The sequence below is a fragment of the Ixodes scapularis genome, unplaced genomic scaffold (genome assembly GCF_016920785.2).
Source record: "Ixodes scapularis isolate PalLabHiFi unplaced genomic scaffold, ASM1692078v2 PGA_scaffold0__279_contigs__length_252992795, whole genome shotgun sequence".
NCBI classification, from domain to species: Eukaryota; Metazoa; Arthropoda; class Arachnida; order Ixodida; family Ixodidae; genus Ixodes; species Ixodes scapularis.
The window spans coordinates 70,603,423-70,624,068 of NW_024609835.1; the positions used below are offsets into that span (position 1 = coordinate 70,603,423).

Genomic DNA, 20,646 nt, shown 5'->3' on the forward strand with positions numbered 1-20,646 from the left:
GGGAAAAAAATTAAACTTTTGAGCCATGAACTCAAATATTCTAATGTCGTACTTTTGTGGGGAGAAAAAATATTTGCTCGTACTTCGAATACTTTCACTACTTGAAGCACATGTTTTATATAACTTCATCGTGCTTCGTATTCTAGCGGTGCGCCCCGTGTGACAGTCTAGTCTAGCAAGTCACGTATACATACTGTACTGAAGGTATATTTTAAATTTTAAATAAGCAAAGAAGACACTATTTTAAGGATACTCTCCGAAGTGTTGCCTAAAAGCGCGGATATATAATACTCTTAGTGCTTTGGTTTTTTTCCCCGAAAGGACCCAGTTGTTTTTTTAGATTAAGCAACGATTGCCAGGTTATATAAAGGCTAGTTTTTCGTAAGGCAAAATGAAAAAGCGATTGGGGATGTCTGCAGCAGCTACAGGGTAAATAGCGGCACTGAGATGTGAATGCACGGTGCCCCCAATAAACGGCTTGGCCACGCTGGGAGTGCGACCGACGTGTCCCCTGGAAGCGTGGCTGCAGTTAGGAGTAATTACTTGCACGGCTCGTTTAACTACGTCGTTGGCACACAAAACTCATCCGCTGGATGGGCTCTGCTTTTGCAGAGTGCTATTGCCCAACGCGAGCTCGGAGGAGCTTGAATTTTTACTCACTGGGAGGGGGTCTTTTCCAGCGTAGGCATTTTGGAGCGAATTGCAACGTTCTGCATTAGCTTTATATTGAAGCGAAGCACATACTTTCGTGCTAATCAACCTGGCGGGGGGGGGGGGGGGGTGCAGGGGGGGAGGTGACAGATGAGTCGTGAAAACACACACACAACCATACACACGCGCACAGTTACCCGTACGCACACAGAAACGCAGAGAAACACTCACGCACACACACACACACAAGCGTGCGCACGCGCACACACGCACACACACATACCATTTGGATGACGTCCGCATTCATTATCCCGTGTTGGCTCCGCCATTAACAGAATAAGAAACATAGGGCGCGGTTAATATTCAAGCATATCGCTTCTTCATTGGTTCTTCGGTGATCTCATCGACTGATGCGACCATCTCATTCGCTGTGGACCGACGACAGGATGTCAGGAACTCGCCACGCCCCGTGCTTCTAGGGCTGTCAGTGACTAGCGTGAGCGCACAGACCGCCGTGCAGCGGAGCGTAAAACAAAGTTGTGCTACGACCATCGCGCGCATACAGGGTGTTTCACGAGAGAACCACCCTCCGAAGTATTAGCCATTTGTAGCGCAAGTTCGTCTGCTTCTTGCACAAAGGTTGCGATGATGTCAAAACACCGAGCTATCTCTGGTTGACTGAAAACATAAAAGACGTTCACACCTCTCTGTAATGTGAAATTAGAGCGCAGCTCTTGAGGAGGAGGAGGGGTGGGCACGAAAGGGAGGGTATGCCCCTTTTCCTCTTTTGTACTCTCTCCTCTTCCTCCTTTCCCTCCTCCTTCAATTCAGTTTCTCCTCTAAATTTAGCGGGGAAGATGACGTCACATTACCTGGTGTCACGTCACCTGTAAACTGAACAAATTCAGCTTCTCCGCTAGCTATAGCAGAAAAATTGATGTCACGTAACCTCAACGCCAATTCAATTCCCCGCTGCATTTAGCGGGGAACTGCACTTGTGTTGAGTTAATTGACGTCGATTCTCTCGCTAAATCTAGTAGAGAAACTGAATTTGTCCCGTAAATATAGCTAAGAAACTGAATTTTCTCGCTAAATTTAGCGGGGAATTTTGCTGTTTGCCAGTTTGCGGTTGTAGGCCGCGAACTGGCCTACGACACACTTATCCGACCTAAATTAGAATATGCTGCCTCCATCTGGAACCCCCATCAAGGCTACCTTATCAATCACATGGAAGCAATTCAAAACAGGGCCACTCGTTTCATCCTCTCCACGTACGATAACTCCATCGCTGTCTCTTCCCTAAAAAGTCAACTCACCCTTTCTTCTATGCAGCTTCGTAGGAACGTCTCTCCCCTCTGCCTCTTTCACAAAATTTATTATGACTGTCTTGACCTTAAAATAGCATTACTATCACCTCCCGACCGAACATCATCTCACCTAAACAATGCCTGTGCCATCAAAAGGATCTCTGCCTCAACAAACGCTTTCAACCGATCTTTCCTCCCACAATATATCAATGTGTGGAACAGCCTCCCATCCTCCATCGTATCCATCGTAGAACCAAACGTCTTTAAATCAAGTCTTCAATCGCACTTCTTATGTTGTTAACTGTTTACCAACCTTTTCCTGAATGTATTTTTTTGTGTGTCTGTTTTTCCAATGTATAATATGAATGATCCCCCTTATGTAACGCCCTCACGGGCCCTTAAGGTTCAATAAATGAATGAATGAATGAATTACATTGATGTTGATATCACGTCACGTAAGTTTTCTTGCTAAATTTAGCACGGTTATGCCGACGCCGCGAGACACGGAAACGGGCTCCTAAAAGCTGCGCTCTAAGTCAAATAGCGGGTAGACCTCCTCGAGGCATCTAGCATTGAGGTCTACCCACTCTTCTTTCAATGAAAGCCAGTCGGAGGTCGGCGTTCTGACGTCGCCGCAACTCGCGGGGAAAGGAGCAGACGACTTGCTCACCGCATAAATCTCACAAGATAAGCATTGATGACCAAATTATCGGTCGCCGCCAAGGTGCCTGTTTAGATTACGCAGGTACATTGTGTTTAGGATAACGAGTCACTCAAATATATTTGCACGCCTTTCTGGGTTAGTCACAGTCAACGTGTTTTTTTTTTTTTTTTTAACTAGGAGCTCGTTGGAAATTCGAAGAAACCAATTGAATAAGTCAGCTTTGGAAATGTTTGAGTGCGTAGGAAGCCACCGGCTGCAGGTGCGAGGCTGGCGGAGAAACATATGCGGATAATACGAGACGGAGAAACCGCGGGGACGTGTCGTCGCTGAACGCGTTTTCGGCCCCCAGCAAAACAAAACGCGCACTCTATATCGTTCTAAAATTGAATTATTTAGCGGTTTTCGATAATGTCGAGCAGGTTTTTCGGTGGGAACTTAAGGTCTATATTAGTCAATTAAAAAAGTTAATTATGCGGACCTAATCCTACCCTTTTACGTTCTAATTAACGAACGCGCTCCGCGACAAACGAGTAAACAGCGTGGCGATGAATAATACGGTGTCGATATTAATTTTGTGTAATTCATGGTATTTACGCGAAACTTCTGGCTAGCGTTTTAAGAAAATGCGCGCTGGATGTGTGTGTTGTTTAACTAAGGTTGTATCTGAGCACACTCCTAATTATCTAATGTATGGTTCAACGAAATCTGTGGGCGAGGAACTCGCTCTGTTTCTCGTTTACTTTTGTCTCGCATAGATAAGAGTCTACACTCGAACTAATTTGTGTGGTGTAATTTGGATAGATAAGAGCTCCAAGGGAAAACACAGAATCATAAAGAACGAACAAATCGAGTGACGTTCGTTTCTTGTCTCGTGCTGATATTTTTTTCCAGTTATGCTGGAAAAATATTTTTATTGACCTTCGACATGGAGTCGGTTATTTATTATGTAATGTTCGGTTCCACAGTAACACTCACCAGTGCAGGAATAAAATTAATATTGCATCAACAAAAGTGTAAATGTTCATTCAAATATTTTTAGTTTTATTGTCTATTTCTTTGACTTCCACATAGGTCAAAGACATAACGGAAGGCATTCCTTTTTAAGTCACAACTGAGAAGTGGCACTGTGCATCTAATTGAAACAGAACTGGTTGTAATCATTGAAAACAAGTAGGAACTACGGCTCTTCAGAGCTCGAGTAAGCGTGCCTTTTTAGGATCTGTCGCTTTTCATCAAGGGTTTGTAAAGCGAAATAAGCTCATAATTATCCATGATCCATAATGCATTAAACTAAACTCTAGCTACACAGAGATTCATTTTTCTGAAGGGAACTTTTTATAAATCACGCGCTTATAAATTGCTAACAAAAAAAATTCATGTTTTTCTCGAAATACGAAATACAAAATGTCATGTAGTGACAAGGTATATTTGTTGTTATCGTTGTCAGCGCCTATCACCAACGCAAGCCGCGTTCGCTTATCATAACCTGCGCAGTGTATCTAAACGCTCATACGGAAATAAACTGTTGTTCTGTTCCCACCGCGCTGTCTGAAGGATCTATTACATTGGCGACGAGGCGAATCGACGGACGGGCGAGTCCCGGTCGAGTAAGGCAAGATGTCGGTCGGCAGGATCGGCGAATATCGTCTCGGCACGAATGCGTCCTGGGATGAATACGTCGAACGGCTAGAGATCTGCGCTGCAAACAAGATAACCACGGACGAGCAAAAACGAGCGGTTCTGCTGAGTTGTTGCGGCGAGGACACTTACGGGCTGATCGTGACCTTGGTCAAGCCAGCAAGACCGACGGCGGCGAGCTACGACGACATCAAGGGGGCGGTGCGGAAGCACATGCATCCAAGGCCTTCGGAGCTGTACGCAAGATTCTTATTCTACCGAAGAAACCAAGCTCAGGGTGAGGCGGCGTCGGAGTATGTTACGGCACTCCGTAAGCTGGCTGAAGACTGCGGTTTCGGTGACAAACAGCTTCCACTGGACGTCATGATGAGGGACCGGATCGTATGCGGAATCAAGAATGAAGCGGTTCAACAGCGGCTGCTCGCAGAACGCGACCTGACGTTCGAGGTGGCGTACGACATGACGCTGACGGCGGAGGCAACGGAGAAGCAGCAGCGCGATATACGCAAGCAAGCTCAAGACGGAACCAAAGAAAGCGAGGGTCTGGTTCAAGCGACACGCATGAAACTGGACACCAAGGCGGACGACGTCAGCTGCTTCCGCTGCAACGGTAAGCACGCTCCGCATGTATGCCGTTTTAGAAAGGCTGCTTGTTTCAAATGCAAAAAGGTTGGACACGTGGCAAAAGCTTGTCGTTCAAAAGACGAGAATCGGACGCCGCGGAAGCCAACTGACCTGCGCAAGCGGGAGGAAAAAAACAAGGGCGTCTATGAAATGAGCGCATTGTTTTCTGTATGCGAAGTGCGTGAACAGGCTGAAAAGTTCATGGTAGAAGTGCACATTCAAGGAGAGAAAGTTCCGATGGAAGTCGATTCAGGAGCATCTTGCTCGATTGTGAGTGAAGAGACGTTTCGGTTGATCGAGAAGAATCGAGGCCAGATACCGCTGCAAGAAGCCGGCACAAAGCTTGTAACCTGGTCGAATGAATCATTGTCCGTGGTGGGTCGGGCAAACGTGGAAGTGAAATTCAAAGGCTGTAGAGCAGAGCTACCTTTGTTAGTAATAAAGAAGTGTGGTAACAGTTTACTCGGACGTAGCTGGTTTGAGTCGCTGGGCATCCGTTTGAGTGGAATTCAGCGGATCAAGGTGGAGGACGTGACATTGCGTTTTGCTGAGGTTTTCGGCAGTGACCTGCCTGGATTCAACGGACCGCCAGTTCACATAGAGCTTCAAGAGGACGCCCGCCCGGTGTTTCTCAAGAGTCGTCCTGTCCCGCTGGCCCTCAAGGACGACGTGGCCAAGGAAGTGGATCGCCTGGTGCAACAAGGCGTCTGGGAGCCGGTTGAGTACTCAAACTGGGCGACACCGCTGGTAGTGGTGAGGAAAAAAAACGGAACCTTGCGTTTATGTGGGGATTACCGTAGTACCGTAAACAAGGCTATTAAAAGCAGCGGGTATCCTTTGCCCACGACCGCGGAAATGCTAGCGACCTTGGGGTCGAGTAAAATTTTTACCAAGCTCGACTTAACTCAGGCGTATCAACAGCTCAGCCTAGATGATGAATCAGCAGAAATGCTGACCGTCAACACGATTAAAGGGCTATGCAAGGTCCGGCGGCTGCCGTTTGGAATCTCGGTGGCTCCGTGGGTGTTTCAGCGAGTCATCGACACGTTATTGGCAGGGATTCCGGGGGTGAAGGCTTATCTCGATGATATCTTGATATCGGGAAGCAACGCAGACGAACACTCGGAAAGGCTTGCAGCCGTGCTGGCGCGTCTGCAAAGAGCGCAGCTAAGAGTAAACAAAGAAAAGTGTGAATTCAGTCAAGCAAGCATTGAATTCCTGGGACATAGAATCGATGCCGCAGGTATCCACCCGAGCCAGACCAAGACGGACGCCATTCAGCAAGCGCCACCGCCGACAAGCAGGAAGCAGCTTCAAGCTTTCTTGGGGTTGTTAAATTTCTACGCCAGTTTCCTCAAGGGGAAGACAGAAGTGGCGGAACCCCTTCATCGGCTTTTGGACCACGAGCAAGAATGGAAATGGACAGGTGAGCACCAGCGGGCGTTTGAAAAGCTGAAGAAGTTGCTTAGCTCGGATGCAGTACTTGTTCCCTATGACCCCAAGCGGCCGTTGGTTTTGTGCTGCGACGCGTCGCCTGTCGGGGTAGGGGCCGTGCTGGCGCATAGGGCTGATGACGGGAAAGAGCAACCTATAGCATACGCCTCACGAACTCTCGGTGCTAGTGAACGCAACTATGCCCAGATTGACAAAGAAGGTTTAGCAGTCGTCTTTGGAGTGAAAAGATTTCACCAGTACCTGGCCGGAAGAGACTTTACCGTAGTAACGGATCATAAGCCGCTGTTGGGGTTGTTCAACACAGAGAAGCGGGTGCCAGAAGTGCTGTCGCCCAGGATGCTTCGCTGGATTTTGTTGTTAGGGGCGTATAATTATCGCATTCAGTACAGGCGGGGCGAAGACAACTCCAACGCTGATGCGCTTAGTCGTCTGCCAATCGTGGGAGACGAAGACGAACCACAGCCACCGGGGGACGTGCTCCTGCTTGAAGCTGTCGAGTATGCTCCACTCCAGGCGGCAGACATCGCAAGGATGACCAAGGAAGACTGCATCTTATCCAAGGTCAAGGATTGGATCCTCAGTGGCTGGCCGTCGAGGCAACCGGACAATACGTTCGCGCCTTACGAGGTAAGGAAGTCCGAGTTGTCGTTGCATCGTGATTGCATACTGTGGGGAAACCGTGTGGTCATCCCGCAAGTGGCAAGAGAGAGGGTACTTCAGTTGCTGCATGCAAACCACCCGGGAATGAGTGCCATGAAAGCTTCAGCAAGAGGGCTTATGTGGTGGCCAAAGATGGACAGCCAGATTGAAGAATTTGTGCGGTACTGTCAGCCGTGTCAAAGTAACCGCCAAAGCGACCCCAAGGCTCCAGTGCATTTCTGGGTCAAGCCAGATCAACCATGGAGTCGTCTACACATAGACTTCGCGGGGCCAGTCAAGGGAGAAGTGTTTCTAATTGTAGTTGATGCGTACAGCAACTGGGCAGAGGTAGAAATCATGCCATCAATGAAATCTTCAGCTGTCGTCACCAGCTTAAGGAAAATATTTGCGACTCACGGGGTACCAGACGTAATCGTCTCTGATAATGGCACAGCGTTCATTGGTGCTGAATTGCAAGCGTTCTTGAAATTGAACGGTGTTCGTACAGTGTTCGCAGCACCTTATCATCCCGCCAGTAATGGCAGGGCCGAACGGATGGTAAGAGAAGTCAAGGAAGCTTTGAAGAAACAACAGGAAGGCACGACTCAGTGCAAGATTGCGCGGTTCTTGTTTAAACAACACACCATGCAGCATTCTGTCACGGGGAAGTCACCGGCAGAATTGATGATGGGGCGGAGGTTGAGGACAGCCTTGGACAGACTTCACCCAGATCGTCAGCGTGAACCTGAGGTTCAGGCGTCGCCAACAAAGTGTTTTGCTGTGGGTGACGCAGTCTACGCAAAGAGTTTCAATCCAGGGCCCCGGTGGAAAGCAGTTACCGTGGTGGAAGTGCGAGGCCCGGTGTCGTACGCGGTCCAACTGGACAACGGGGAGCGCCATCACAGACACCGGAACCAGCTGAGACGAGCCTGGACGGCGCCTCAAGGGGATGCCAGCACAAGGGTGGACTATCACTTCAGGCTCCCACCTACAGCGGGAACGTCGCAGCGGCCGGAGGCGAGCACGGAGTCAGCAACGCAAGCTCCGGCTCCACCACGAAGATCAACACGCAATCGACATCCTGTTGTACGCTATGGCATTAATGATTAACCAAGCGTTCTTTATTGTTTTGTGCATCTAATCGTAGGAGAAAGGAGTGTCATGTAGTGACAAGGTATATTTGTTGTTATCGTTGTCAGCGCCTATCACCAACGCAAGCCGCGTTCGCTTATCATAACCTGCGCAGTGTATATAAACGCTCATACGGAAATAAACTGTTGTTCTGTTCCCACCGCGCTGTCTGAAGGATCTATTACACAAAAAGAAAGTGATGCTAAAATTGGGAATGGTTTATTTCTTTTTTGTTTTCGGAATTCAGCGCTAACACTACTACATGTTATCATCAATTTCATATTTTTATTGTACTGGTATATTATGAAATTTGTATTATTGATTCTTTAGAAATAACTGTTTTAGATATTCATTTACGATATGATTTCAAGAGTTAGAACATGTTCTCTAACAAATATTTAAAGCCATTATTTCAGCTGATCTAAGAACTATTCGACGACAGTGAGGATATGCATTTAATAACTCCCATGCAACACGATCAAAAACACCGGGCCACAGCTTAGCTCGGTAGAATGCTCCTCATGCACGAGCACCGAAAGACATAGCAGCTGCAACTCTTATAACACTGGATATAATTCTTGCAAATGTTGTCGCTGATCGCTACGTTTTTTTTTTTCTATAAGCATCGATATCCTAGACACGATGTTTACGACACCCTCAACATGACTGCACGTTGTTTCAGCCGTGTTTCAGCAATGACAAAAAAAAATAAGAAAGTCACTATTCTTAATTCTTCCGAAAAAAAGCGAGCGTACAAAACGTGGCAGTAGACGCCAAGAAAGCACAAACCTTGATCCTCGGTGTGGGTATCCAGGCTCATGAGAGCGTTGCTATCCTTATTGGGAACGTGTCCGTCAGCCATCCTATCGGCCAACGCCCCGGGAGGCGGTGTCTGAGGCGACGTCGCTCCTGATGCCACACGCTTGCCGTCCTCCCTGACTTCAGAGTCGTCCGGCTGAGAGCCCTTACCTAGGTTGCAACCCATCCTGACGAAGAATAAAACACTTCTTTCTTTGGCAGTCCACGGCGTTCTCCACCAGCTCGTATCCACTGGACCACCGCTCGGACGTTGGCGTAATCCTGTAGTTCTCTTCAGATCTTCTTTCACTAAGGGCCCCCGCTAGCTACAAGGGACGACCATCACCACTACAGCGCAAGGAATACGTATCTTACGCAGCCGCAGTGACCTGAGGAGAGACGAATGCGCTGGACAGCCGCTGTGGCGTGCTGCGTTCGAGACGAAGCCACGTGCTCCAGCTAGAGCGCGGCCGGCGTCTTCAGTCGGCCAGCAACCTTCACCGAAGGAGTCTCGCTCGAGAGCTGCCCCAGCGCCCGAGCTTCCAGCGCTCTCCCTATTTTTCATTCTCCTTCTCTCTGTCTCTTCCCTTCGTTCCCCTCTCTTTCCGTCACCGGCGTGTTTCCCCACGTTGGGCGCCACTGCTCCTCTAGTTTTCGCCAGCGGCGCATGCGTAGAAAGCAGCTGCGAGGAAACGCGCGAGTAGATTGGGGAAATAGGGAAGGAGGACGCTGGTATGAGAGAGAGGGAAAGATTTGGGGAAGGGTAGGCGTATGCTTCTGCGCCTAAGAGTCACGTGGTGCGAGCAACAGCGCAGGGGATGGTTCGCGTCGGCTTGTCGTTCGTCTCTAAAAGGAGGGCAACGCATGAATTGAGTCAGCTATGGCGCCGGCCGTGGGGTTCGCGCTAGCTTCTTTTCTTTGTTAGAAATGTGTTGCTTGGCCTCGCCCCAGCGTCAATAGTCATGAGCGCCAGAAAAACGGGCGTTCCTGGTGGAGACTCCGAGTAGAAGGGGGAGGGGATGACAAAAAAGAGTCACGCGGTTTTGTATTGCTACCCTTTTCCTTCCAGAGGCGATGCGGTGACCATGTATCGGTATGAGGCACAGGCTCTCGGGAAGCAACAGTTCAGCCCTTACATTTCATCGATCGCGCCAAAGAAAATGTTCGGTTCTCAATTTCAGCTTTTCTTATTCATTTATTCTCTTTGTGCGAATCTATATTGATTTCTCCGGAGTGCTTTCTTAGTGTATGCCATGGCTTCAGTTTCGCGGACGAGGCTGGCGCGTTAGAATAAGTGTGACAGGTTGTTTGTTCCGTATATATGTGAAGGTCGTGCCTGCTGTTTACCAGCTCACGTGCCGAGCGGAGGACTTCAAGAAATTTTTCCGTGACATGTTCAATTATTTGTTTTCTTCGGGCAAGAGTTATAATCTTAGTACTTGCTACTACACGTCTTTCCTGGGAAGGGATTTCGTAGAGGAGTTTCAATGCGTTACGACAAATAGCCTTGGATGTAAATCTATATGCCAGGGGTGGTGCAATGCCTATACATATACATGTTATTGGTAGACGTTCGCCTCTACGGTGTACAAGTTAAGCACTCCAAAGTTGTACGTGTATCGACTCGCGCCACTGTTAGCGCCAACACGCTATCGCCAGTTTTCTTTTCTTTTTTTTTGGTATTTAAAGACTGTCCTAAAAGCTATTATCGCGGTGGAAAGTGCTCAGTTGAACTACTAACCTAAGTGGCACTTTTTGGTGCCCGCGAGTACCCTTTTGAAATCAAACGCTAGAAAGCACCTAAGCCGGGTTCGCGCTCAAAGTGTGCAGTGTACGTGCATCCTTAATATTATTAATATTAATGCTCAAACGAAAGTAAAATTTATTTACAGAACTAAATCATTCTCAGTTAAATTGGCTACTTGGGTGTTTTAAAAGCTCCAATATTTGGAATTGTACCAAGCCGCTCCTTCAAAGAAAGCTAAAAGGTGCAATAAAATGCTTTTTGTAGAAACCAATTTTTGAGGGCATAATGTTTATTGGGCTTTAGTCAATAGAAAAGATCACTTCTAGACGGAAACACGTCGTACTAAACTTATAGCGCTATAAATACACGAACACTATTTTCTCTTGGGCTGCCGTCCCCCTGTACCAACCACCCCTATAAAAGTTGACCGATGAAGACTAGTTAATTGTGTGAAGATTCTGAACGCTACAAATGTCGCTCGTGTTAGGTACACTGTGCTTTGTATTTGACAATTCGTCAAACCATTAGGTGTAGGAGACGTAATGCAAAAGTATTGCTTGAAAACGCTATCTGTCGGCGGCCACTGGTGCCTGCTCCAAGGCGTAGAAAGATGGGCGTGTCAAGATCTTTGGTAAGATTTTTAAAAGCAAAATCGGACACCCATGAGTGTCATTTGGGTTTTTCCGGATGCTTAGAGCCCGTAGATTGATTTATCACCATAAATAGACGATTTCAAGATTCACTCAAGTGCCCATTTAATTAAGTAATAGATATCTACTTTCAAAATAAAACCACACAATTCACACAATGTGCACGCTTTCCACTAAATTTTGCCCATCTGAACACATACAAGTTTCAGCACATAATTTAAACTTGTGAAATAGGGTGTGCAACACCTTCACCTACTTAGAGTAGTTCGCACTTTCTTTTATAATGTAAAAATAATTTTATTTACATTTTTGGTCGAACAGAGCAAGTCACTATAGTTTTTAAGCTAACTTGCTGCCGCCTTCTACTATTTTAAACATAAAATAAACTGTCTCACAATAAATGAAACAATTAAAGTCAATCGTAGTATATGTAATAAAGGTTCACTTTTGTTTTATTTGATTCAAACAATACCTCAATGATTCATAAACCCATAATTTGATTCAAACTATACCTTAATGATGCATAAACAGCTAACAAATACCTGCATGCTTTAACAAATATTAATCAAAATCAATGCTTCCGTCAATTCTCAAATATACCACGGGCATTTGAGAGCACAAAATAATGTGTAAATTAATCCTTCTCAGCATAATACACAAGAGGGTCATATCATTTTCAGTGGCTACTTATATGTGACTAGCATATTTGTTTTTTTTTTCAAAAGAAAATGGTGAGTAGTATGAGTCCCGCGCAACGCCATTAGTGAGCGGCACGTGTACACTCCATCAATTTAATTTTAACGCGATAACATCTTATACGTAAATTTAAGAAAAACGTTCAAATGTCACTCTAAGAACTACAAGAAGACGAGATAGCCAATTACCTTCACGAGTTCCTCGGCTGGAGCAAAACCTGGTGCCCGGCAGAGTGGCAAGTAATACAAATTCAGTAGAATTCAAAAAGTGTAATATTATAAAACGACACACGAGGACAGTCCTGCATTAGTGACGGAGAAGCACGTACATTCAAATGAGACCCAAAGTTGACAACGCGTCTTGCTTGCAATTATATATATATTATTTGTTAGTTTTTCTGGTCGATGCTGACCCTAGTTCAGTGGACTTATACTGCCTGCCGAAATTGCGTACGTGCTCCATGCACAAAAAGCGAAAAGATAAAGGAAAAACGAATCGAGACGTTTTAGATTGCTGCTTTAAATTATGCCTCAAAGCGCGGAATTGAAAGGCACGGATAGATTTGCACTCGAGGCAGACGTTGCCGAGGGGCGGGGGAAGGGAAAATGAATTAATAGGACGGTGTGGAGCATGAGCCATATTTCTACGTTCCTTTGGATTCTGGTAAATTAACGAGGTAATCTCTCGCGTACATTCAGGTAAGTAAATGAAGCGCAGGAAATGTAAATTAGTAGACCAAAATAAATGAAAAACTTCTTTTAGAAGAAGTAGACAATAAGGGCAGGCAAGCGTCTAATGTTTGAGAATCGTTTTGTTCTTCGTCTTTTGTCATAGTTCTAAACTTTACCAGCGATTTGGTTGCTAGCTATTTGTTTGAAATGTATAATTCCCCTTCCTTTTTAAATATTCGCCCAATATCTTTTTCGTTTAATTCGCTTTTTGTTGGCTAGACTTCAAATAACACCAGGACTCTTACATCGCCAATGTGCCGCGTAGCAATCGGCAAACATAGAGGCGAGTCTTCCCCAACGATGGAAACACCACCTTGTTTGTGATCTCCCTCAAGATTAATTCGTCAAAGAAGAAGCCACCGGAATGCTAAAAAGATTTTTGTTTGCTGTAGCAACAAGCTAAGTAGGTTGAATGCCCATAAACGCAAAGTAGGGCTCGAGAAACACGTGCCCTGTCACGTGTTTCTTTTTTTTTTTGTAAGAGTCATTTTTTAAGCGCTACAGATTCCCAATAAGCCCTCGTTTTTTTTCTCGAGGTAGCAATGTAATTTTAAAATATTAGAAAAAAAACTTCGTGCAAGTAAACGAAACGCAGGAGTAGTCCACTTTTACACAGGACGACCGCTACTGCTTAAATAATTTTTTTTAAACAATAGTCATTTTCATGCTATTGTTTTTTTTTTATATCATGATGCTTTGGGAACGAAATCACGTTCTAAATAAGGTTTATATACTAAGTACAATTGCAATGGTCATATTGTGGTTACAAGTAACCATTTCACGCTTAGTTATACTTTCGTTGTTTGTTTGTTTTTCTGAAGCACCCTAGATTGCTTGACAAACAAGTTGCTAGGAATTACAGTGGCCAGTATATTTCCGAGTAGCTTTGCTTTTTGAGCTATATGAGTTACATTACTGCTCGTGGTTACGGCCCTCACGGTGCCAGACATTGGGGACGTTTAGCGAACCATTACCGTGTTCCGCTCACCGCACTACCGGTGGCTTTCAAGCGTGCTTTGAAACGCACGCCCCGCAGACACACTATCATCCTGGCCTGCGCTTTTAAAAGCATGCTTCAAAGGCTCCGGTAGTGCAGTACGCGGAACGGAACACGCTAACAGTTTGCTAAAGGTCCCTGTTAATTCGCACCCGGTCTAGTTCCGACGCAGCATAAAATGACTCGCCTCGCGTTATACGACCAGCAAATTTCGCAGCTCCGCTTTCAAATTGCTGGTGCAGTAGAAAAACAAAACAAAAAAAAAAAAACACTACGGACGCAAGAAAAAAACTCATCCTCCCCATCCTCCCCAAAATATCCCGTCTATTGCGTCATCCTAACCGTCGGGCTTTCCTGCGGACTGAATCATAATGCGGAAAAGCCGCACTCTTCGCTATCTCGCTCCTTCCAGACAGGAAACTTAAGATTGATTCTGGGACACTTTTCTTGTGCAGACGACACTTTGTTGGCCCTTATTTGTACACTTCGCGTTTATTTCTCGCTGGCAGAACAGCACCGATGGCAAAACTCGAAACGAGTCGCCGTTATGTCTCGTTTTTTGTTGTTTCTGTTTCGCGTCCGTTTTTTTTTTTTTTTGTTATTTTAGAGATTTTAATATATATTCTCAGGAGGAGTCAGTCGTAGTTACAGTCTTGAAATTCTTACGAAGCTTTGCTAGGTGACAACAGCGCTGTAGCTTGCTACCTAATGTCGTTGTTGCCGAAAAACCTGAATTGTCGTGATTTTTATCGGTTTTGCATTTGTTCGTAAGCTAAAAGCATAAACAAATATTTAACCACCTAAAACGGTGTGCACGGTCATTTAGACACAAAGCGCGTTAAAAACCGGTTTCTTAATTTTGCTTAGTGCTTAAGAAAAACGTTTAAACGTAGAATGTTTAAGGACATGATTTCGTGCGAAAAGCCCCTTGGCGCTCAAGTTTAACGAAAACCCCTTAAAACCAGTCCAATTTAATATAAAGCATATATAGCACGCAATACACAATGCGTGCACAAAAAATTCATATATGAGCCGTACTTAGTAATAATTGATCGTCATCATACTTCGGCATAATTAATCATAATTAGCAAGATTTAGCAAGTGGCACAGAGGGTACCAAACCTCGGACCGTGGAGTCCGCAGCTCGAAGCTTTTGCTCGGCGACACGAAGCGACGAAGCAGTGACAAACGGGAACGCAAGCAGGTGGACTGACTGTGAACTCATGGGAACCTGCGGTAGTAGATGACCGCCGCGGCGAAATCTCACGGCGACACATTACACTGTACCAACGGGGGCCCCAATCTGGACACTTGGCGAAAAAGTCGGCGAGAAATACAGCGGCTGTGATTGACCGACGCCAAGGTCAAGTTTGGCGTCGGCCAATCACGGCCGCCGAATTTATCGCTGACTTCTTCGCCAATTGTCCAGATTAGGGCCCCGGAGAGCGCAGCGGGTGTATTGGAAGCTGCGTGTGGCGCCCTCGGATACGCCTGCTGCGCAGAACCCATAGAAACTTCTTATTGAAGCATACTTTCACACACTCCACTACACAATGAAATTATTTTGATCACTCTTATAAATTCAGAAAGCATATAAGTGCGTCGAGCGTACAAGGCATCCGAAACCACCAAAAGACCCCCGTAACCATACATGACAAACTATAACGCACAGATAAAGCACACAGGACCCATTCCATTCTTTCCGAGTTTATCAAATTAATCGAGCCACTTTGTTTTGAGTGTGTGTGTAGCTTAATGCACTATCGGTGCAGAAATCATGAGCACATCTAATATCTGACTTATACCCGGGCTTGAGATTGTGATTCCCTCACCATTTAGCGGAGGTTTTGATAACTGGCCTGTCGCATAACCTGCAGTGATGTAGACCCGAGAAAAGTGTTTAGAGTGTGCGACGTTATGAGCGGTCATTAGGTTTCTTAGGTTTTTGCCATTTTTATATGATTCTCAAGGCTTCTAGGATGCTGCTGCCTTCCACTCTGCTTCGACTCCAGACCAAAGTCGATCATGCTGATGCGCCTTTAGTAGCCACCTCTGGACGTTCAGATCTTGTCTGTGAAGTACATACCCCCGTCGTCCGTCATAGAGATATTCCTGTCATTAATTTATTATTTTTTTATTTATTTTTGTGCGTTTTGAAATATCATACATTTTTGCTGAGAATAGGGTTTAGGCTTAGGCGCACTACCATTGCGTGTAAAACCAGTTACACTCGGAAGTATTGAGCTTCAATCGTTTCGTAAAGATGCAAGGTGGTAGCTAAAAATGAAAACAAAAATTGTGTCGCTCTGAAATTTATTATTTTTTTAACAGATCTCACTAAAACGACTGAAAGCTGATAAAAGCATAACAAGTATTTTTAATTTTGTTGGCATATAAGCACAAAGAGGACATCGACAAAACCCTTGAATACTAAGTCCAGCCGCTCCTCGACGCTAACTTTCACGACTTCAGCAGTCGAGAATAAAAAGGCGACTTCCATACGTAACACCCTCTCATCTCAAACTCTGCGTCGTAAACCCTGGAGGCATCCTACATGTCATCCACGGAAATAACAAACACCTTCGGTTCGGAGCGCTGAACTTCCTTCGTGAATTCCAAAAACGCTGGAAAAAAACTAACCTGACAGGGCGCTAAAAAAGAAAAAGACAAAAAAGTTTGACATTTAAAAACTTTGGCTCGCCATTCTCCGTCAGTTTCACACTTGAGTGCGTAGTCGTGAACCCTGGCTTTGGCGAACACGATGTTTATTTAGAAATAAAAAGTAAAACACGCAGTGGGGGACTCACTTCATTTGGTCGTCTTAATTTAATAGGACAGTCAGGCCGCGGTGAAGTAGAAGCCTCTGCGAGGGGGAAATGGGTAAAGAGAGGGGTGGTGTTACTATGGCAACTCAGCTCGGCATCTTCCCTGGGGGCGCTCACGAAGAGTCCTTTTTCTAACTAGCCCAGCTTTAAGAGAAGGAGCAACTGAAACCATGCTGGGCGTTTGCAATTTAATGGCGGACGCCTTCCGCGCAGATTACTCGCAAGTGCACATGCGCCGCGTTGTCGCGTGGCGAGGTTGAAAGCGGCGGAAAAGCAGACAATCGACGCTTCCGTTATCTCCTCGCAGCTCGTATTGCAAACCACGTGACCCATAAACCACGTGACCCCAACCGAGCTGTTGGGAACACTCGCAAAGATCCAGGCCCACTGCCTCTGTCCTTAGGTGGCGCGGTGTTTCCTTTTTGAACGGCGCGACGACAGTGCGGGCAAATAGCGTGACTGGAAAGAGATTTATGAACGTTACTGAGGGCTTTTTCCTCTAAGTTTCGACCAACGTTATACATCTTTTTTTTTTTTCGCGTTTGGACGGAAGGTGTCCTTCAACGTGTCACTCGACTGCTCTTTGTCAGCGCCTCCGGGCTTGTTGCGGCTTCATGTGCGTGCTTCGTGGAACTGCGAAGTTGATAATATCGCTGACGTTTCGGCTTGACGGGCTGGAGATGGAACTCGGCTGGAGGGTGCTGGTGATGCGTCACAATTTATCTCTTCATGGTAAACGCGGTGACAGGTCGCGCGTCTGGCCGCCGGCTTATACACATTTTTTCCCCATTAATCTGGCCACATTGTTTGCGACAGGCACATTGTGCAAAGGCATCCGAGCTTACGGTGCAAATATGCCCCAGAAGCAAAGTAAACACATAAAGGAAGTAAAAAAAATTGGCTGACATAACACGGAAAGTAAAAAAGTATAATCAAACTTTTTGTTTTCCAGTGGGAGGCATTGTCAGTTCTGTTATCTGTCCTTACGATGCCTCCCGCATGAAAGCGTTTCATTCAATGGTTTTGTTAAGGCACGTCTTTTTTTTTTTTTTACTTTTATCATGAGCTTCAAATATGCCACGTCGACAAGGGAGTGACTCAGTTACACTCGCACTCCAAAAGGTTTGAATAACTGTAGTCCCTATAGTCTCTGAGAGCCTAAAGGAATTGGCCGGTGATATCCGGAAGTTACTAAGTTTTTTTGCGCTGGTCACGTGAAGAGGGCTCATATATAGTCATATTTGATATTTTTTGATTAAAATACTTTCCAATATTTTTTATATCAATTATGAACATCAATACGAAACTTCACGCCGAATTTCGCAAGTATGCATGGCTGGTCGTGTCCTGACAATATATCAGGCATGATAACGTCAGAGTCCTGGGTGTTGACTTATTCCCGGTTTTGTTGAACATGGTGGGTGGTGCGTACAAAGATTATCGCCGAAGAATTGAGCGTCTCTCAATACTGTAATATTGTCGTTCTTTAAGCGAAGTTATTCTACTGAGACAGCAGTCAAGAGCTGAGGTGGTTCTCTTTGCCTGATGTTACGTGAGAGCTTCCGCTGCCTCCAACGAAAACGCTGCGTGCTTTGCAGGTGCCATCTGAGCATTTGGGCTCTGTTTAAAATCGAATTACTTGTGCGGCGGGGGATTAAAATTTGGATATTGAACAAATGATATTCCAAAAACTAGTGGCAATACCATTTAATTGTTTTCTGAAACAGCAAATGTTACCAGATAATCACTTTAAGAGGATATCCCAGTAAAAGAGACGATGCATTTTCTATGGCAACTGTTTGGTTCTTATTCTCAACAACTACTGAACCTCTTGGCGTCAAAGTGCTTGTATTCTAAATATTAAGTTTAAAAACAATTGAGAACTTTACAGAATTACATTTTTTTTTTAATTTTGCGTTTATTATTGTTTTACCGGGCCTCAAAATTTAAGGAGAAAAAAACGCTTTTTTAGCTTTCACTTTTAAGCGTTTCAGATCTTAAATGGTAAATACAAGTTGTAGTACCGCTTTACAGTGTAAATTGTATTTGTGAATCTATATCCGCTAATAGTATTCCTCGATGCATTGTCGCTACGGAATGGTTTGAGGAAGTTTACGCTCCGGTTAAACCGAAAATTCATCCGATAAACATCTTTCTTCATTTGGGGGAGGGAGAGGGAGGGGAGGGGGGGGGGGGGGGCTCTACGCAAATGCGCCATTTTTGTTATCGTGCTCGCTAAAGCCCACGTGGCTGTGATTAATGGGTCCGTGTAGCGCTGCATTACTCCGGCACGAATAATTCCGGTTGAATACGAAACGCCTATGCGGACTTCATTGTGCGTGCTCGTACCTCTACCGTCCATTGAGTCCATCTGCTCCGAAATGACACCTTAGAGGCTCCGATGTCACACCTCTGCTGCAGCAGTTTTTCACCTTGGGTTGCGTAAGTGCTTAAACTTTTTTGTTTAGCAGGAACTAGACAAATAAAAAGAGAAGTATACGCCTCCGCACAGACGCCAAGTTGCGTTGCAAATAGACAGGAGGTTTATTTATTTATTTAATTAATTTAGAGCAGACGCCACTTGCCCATCTTGTGGCTTAAAATAATGGTTGTCGGTTATCTAAAGTTTTTTTCTGAAATCCCAAGAAACGTCTTTCCGTCCTCCAGAAATGTTTAAACAGTTCGCGACATAACAAAGCATTATTGCATGATCTTCCTCACATCGAAACGAATGCTGAGCATGTTGCACTTTTTAATAAAGACGATCGGCAATGGACCTTTTTCTAGTAAGCGTCTGCGCACGCGCACACCCTTTCCACTTGACCTTGACCGCCCTTTCGCCATTTTTGGGGGCACTGTTTTCTTGCGACACTAATCTGTTTCTATGGGAGAAGGCGAGACCGGTTGCCCTCCATTTGGAGTAGGCGGCGAAACCGTCATGGGGCACTCCTTACTGGAAAAAGGTCCATTGCGTCTGCTCTGCGCAAGCACTAAGAGGGCGGTACCCACAACAATATCGGGAAAAGAGTGCCGATACTCTAATCGTAGCTAGTTTAGTGGCTCTAGTCCACTTATACACGTTTGCAAGAAAGGCTTCTGTGCGCTGCCATTTTGAGCGATGCTGGCGCCCCGTACCGTTTCCGCCATGCTGGGGTGCGCCAGGGGCACGTCAGTGGGGTGCGCGATGACAAGATGGTGCCGTTTGCTGCATCGCCGATGGCTAACGTTAGCGGCACACTTACTGTCTCGGAACGCAGGAGGAAGTATCCACACAGAATCGTAGCATCACATATTGTAGGACGGGGCGTCTTTAAGGGTTGGAGCTGACTCTATAAGGATCGCAGCCTCTGTTCTTGCATGTTGTGGAAGCCAGAGCTGACTCGAGCGCAGCCATCGTTGATGCAAAGGCCATGCGACTTGTGGCGGATTCTAAAGAGCGCCTTAAGACTGGATCTTTTTGAAATTTTTCGATTTCTTACCGCTTTAGGCATTTTATTTAATTATCCGTGCTCTTTCGCGGTCGAAGACGACACGTGTACGTTTTATAGTTATTTTTTCAATTTCTTTCTGCGCTCAGTGGTGTGCGCTTCGGCGAGACACGCTTGGCAACATTGTACGACAACCAGCGAACGTCCTGGCTGGAGAGTAGGTCTGCCTCACCTTGGCGCGCGGTTCGAGGTTAAGCCGGGATCCCACTTGCAAAGGTGTATATCTAAGGATTTATGATGAGCACTTTCTAGATACGTCTTTTTCTGCCTCCGGTTACGGGCAGCGCGAGCTCTGGTTTCTGTATTCCATTGCACAAACCTCTGCAGCGCTGACAAAAGCACGGCCGCCAGCGAGTAGCCTTGCAGAGTGCCTTTTTCCGGCTCGATATCTCGTACAAACAAAAGCATTCGATAGATCTAGGCTCAGGCGCCTGCACCTTGCCCTGTAGATATTACTTCTGTTTTACTTTTCGAATTTTATGGGGCCGAGGTCGAAGCTGCAAGTACAATCATGTTGCCCGGAAGGATGCACGCTCTGCATGAGCGCGCGTGTTTCACAGAAGCCCGTAACTCGCTCTTGTAGCTTCTGCTGCACTAATCTGCCA

The 20,646-nt window shown here is 45.8% G+C and overlaps 1 protein-coding gene across 1 annotated transcript; it reads left to right on the forward strand.

The window, feature by feature from the left end:
- Window positions 1-4,134: 4,134 nt before the first annotated feature.
- LOC120842007 lies at window positions 4,135-10,130 on the forward strand. Its single transcript, XM_040213004.2, has 2 exons — window positions 4,135-5,315; window positions 9,977-10,130. The coding sequence occupies exons 1-2, from the start codon at window positions 4,240-4,242 to the stop codon at window positions 10,128-10,130; spliced, it is 1,230 nt and encodes a 409-aa protein (XP_040068938.1). The 5' UTR covers window positions 4,135-4,239.
- The last annotated feature ends 10,516 nt before the right edge of the window (window positions 10,131-20,646 follow it).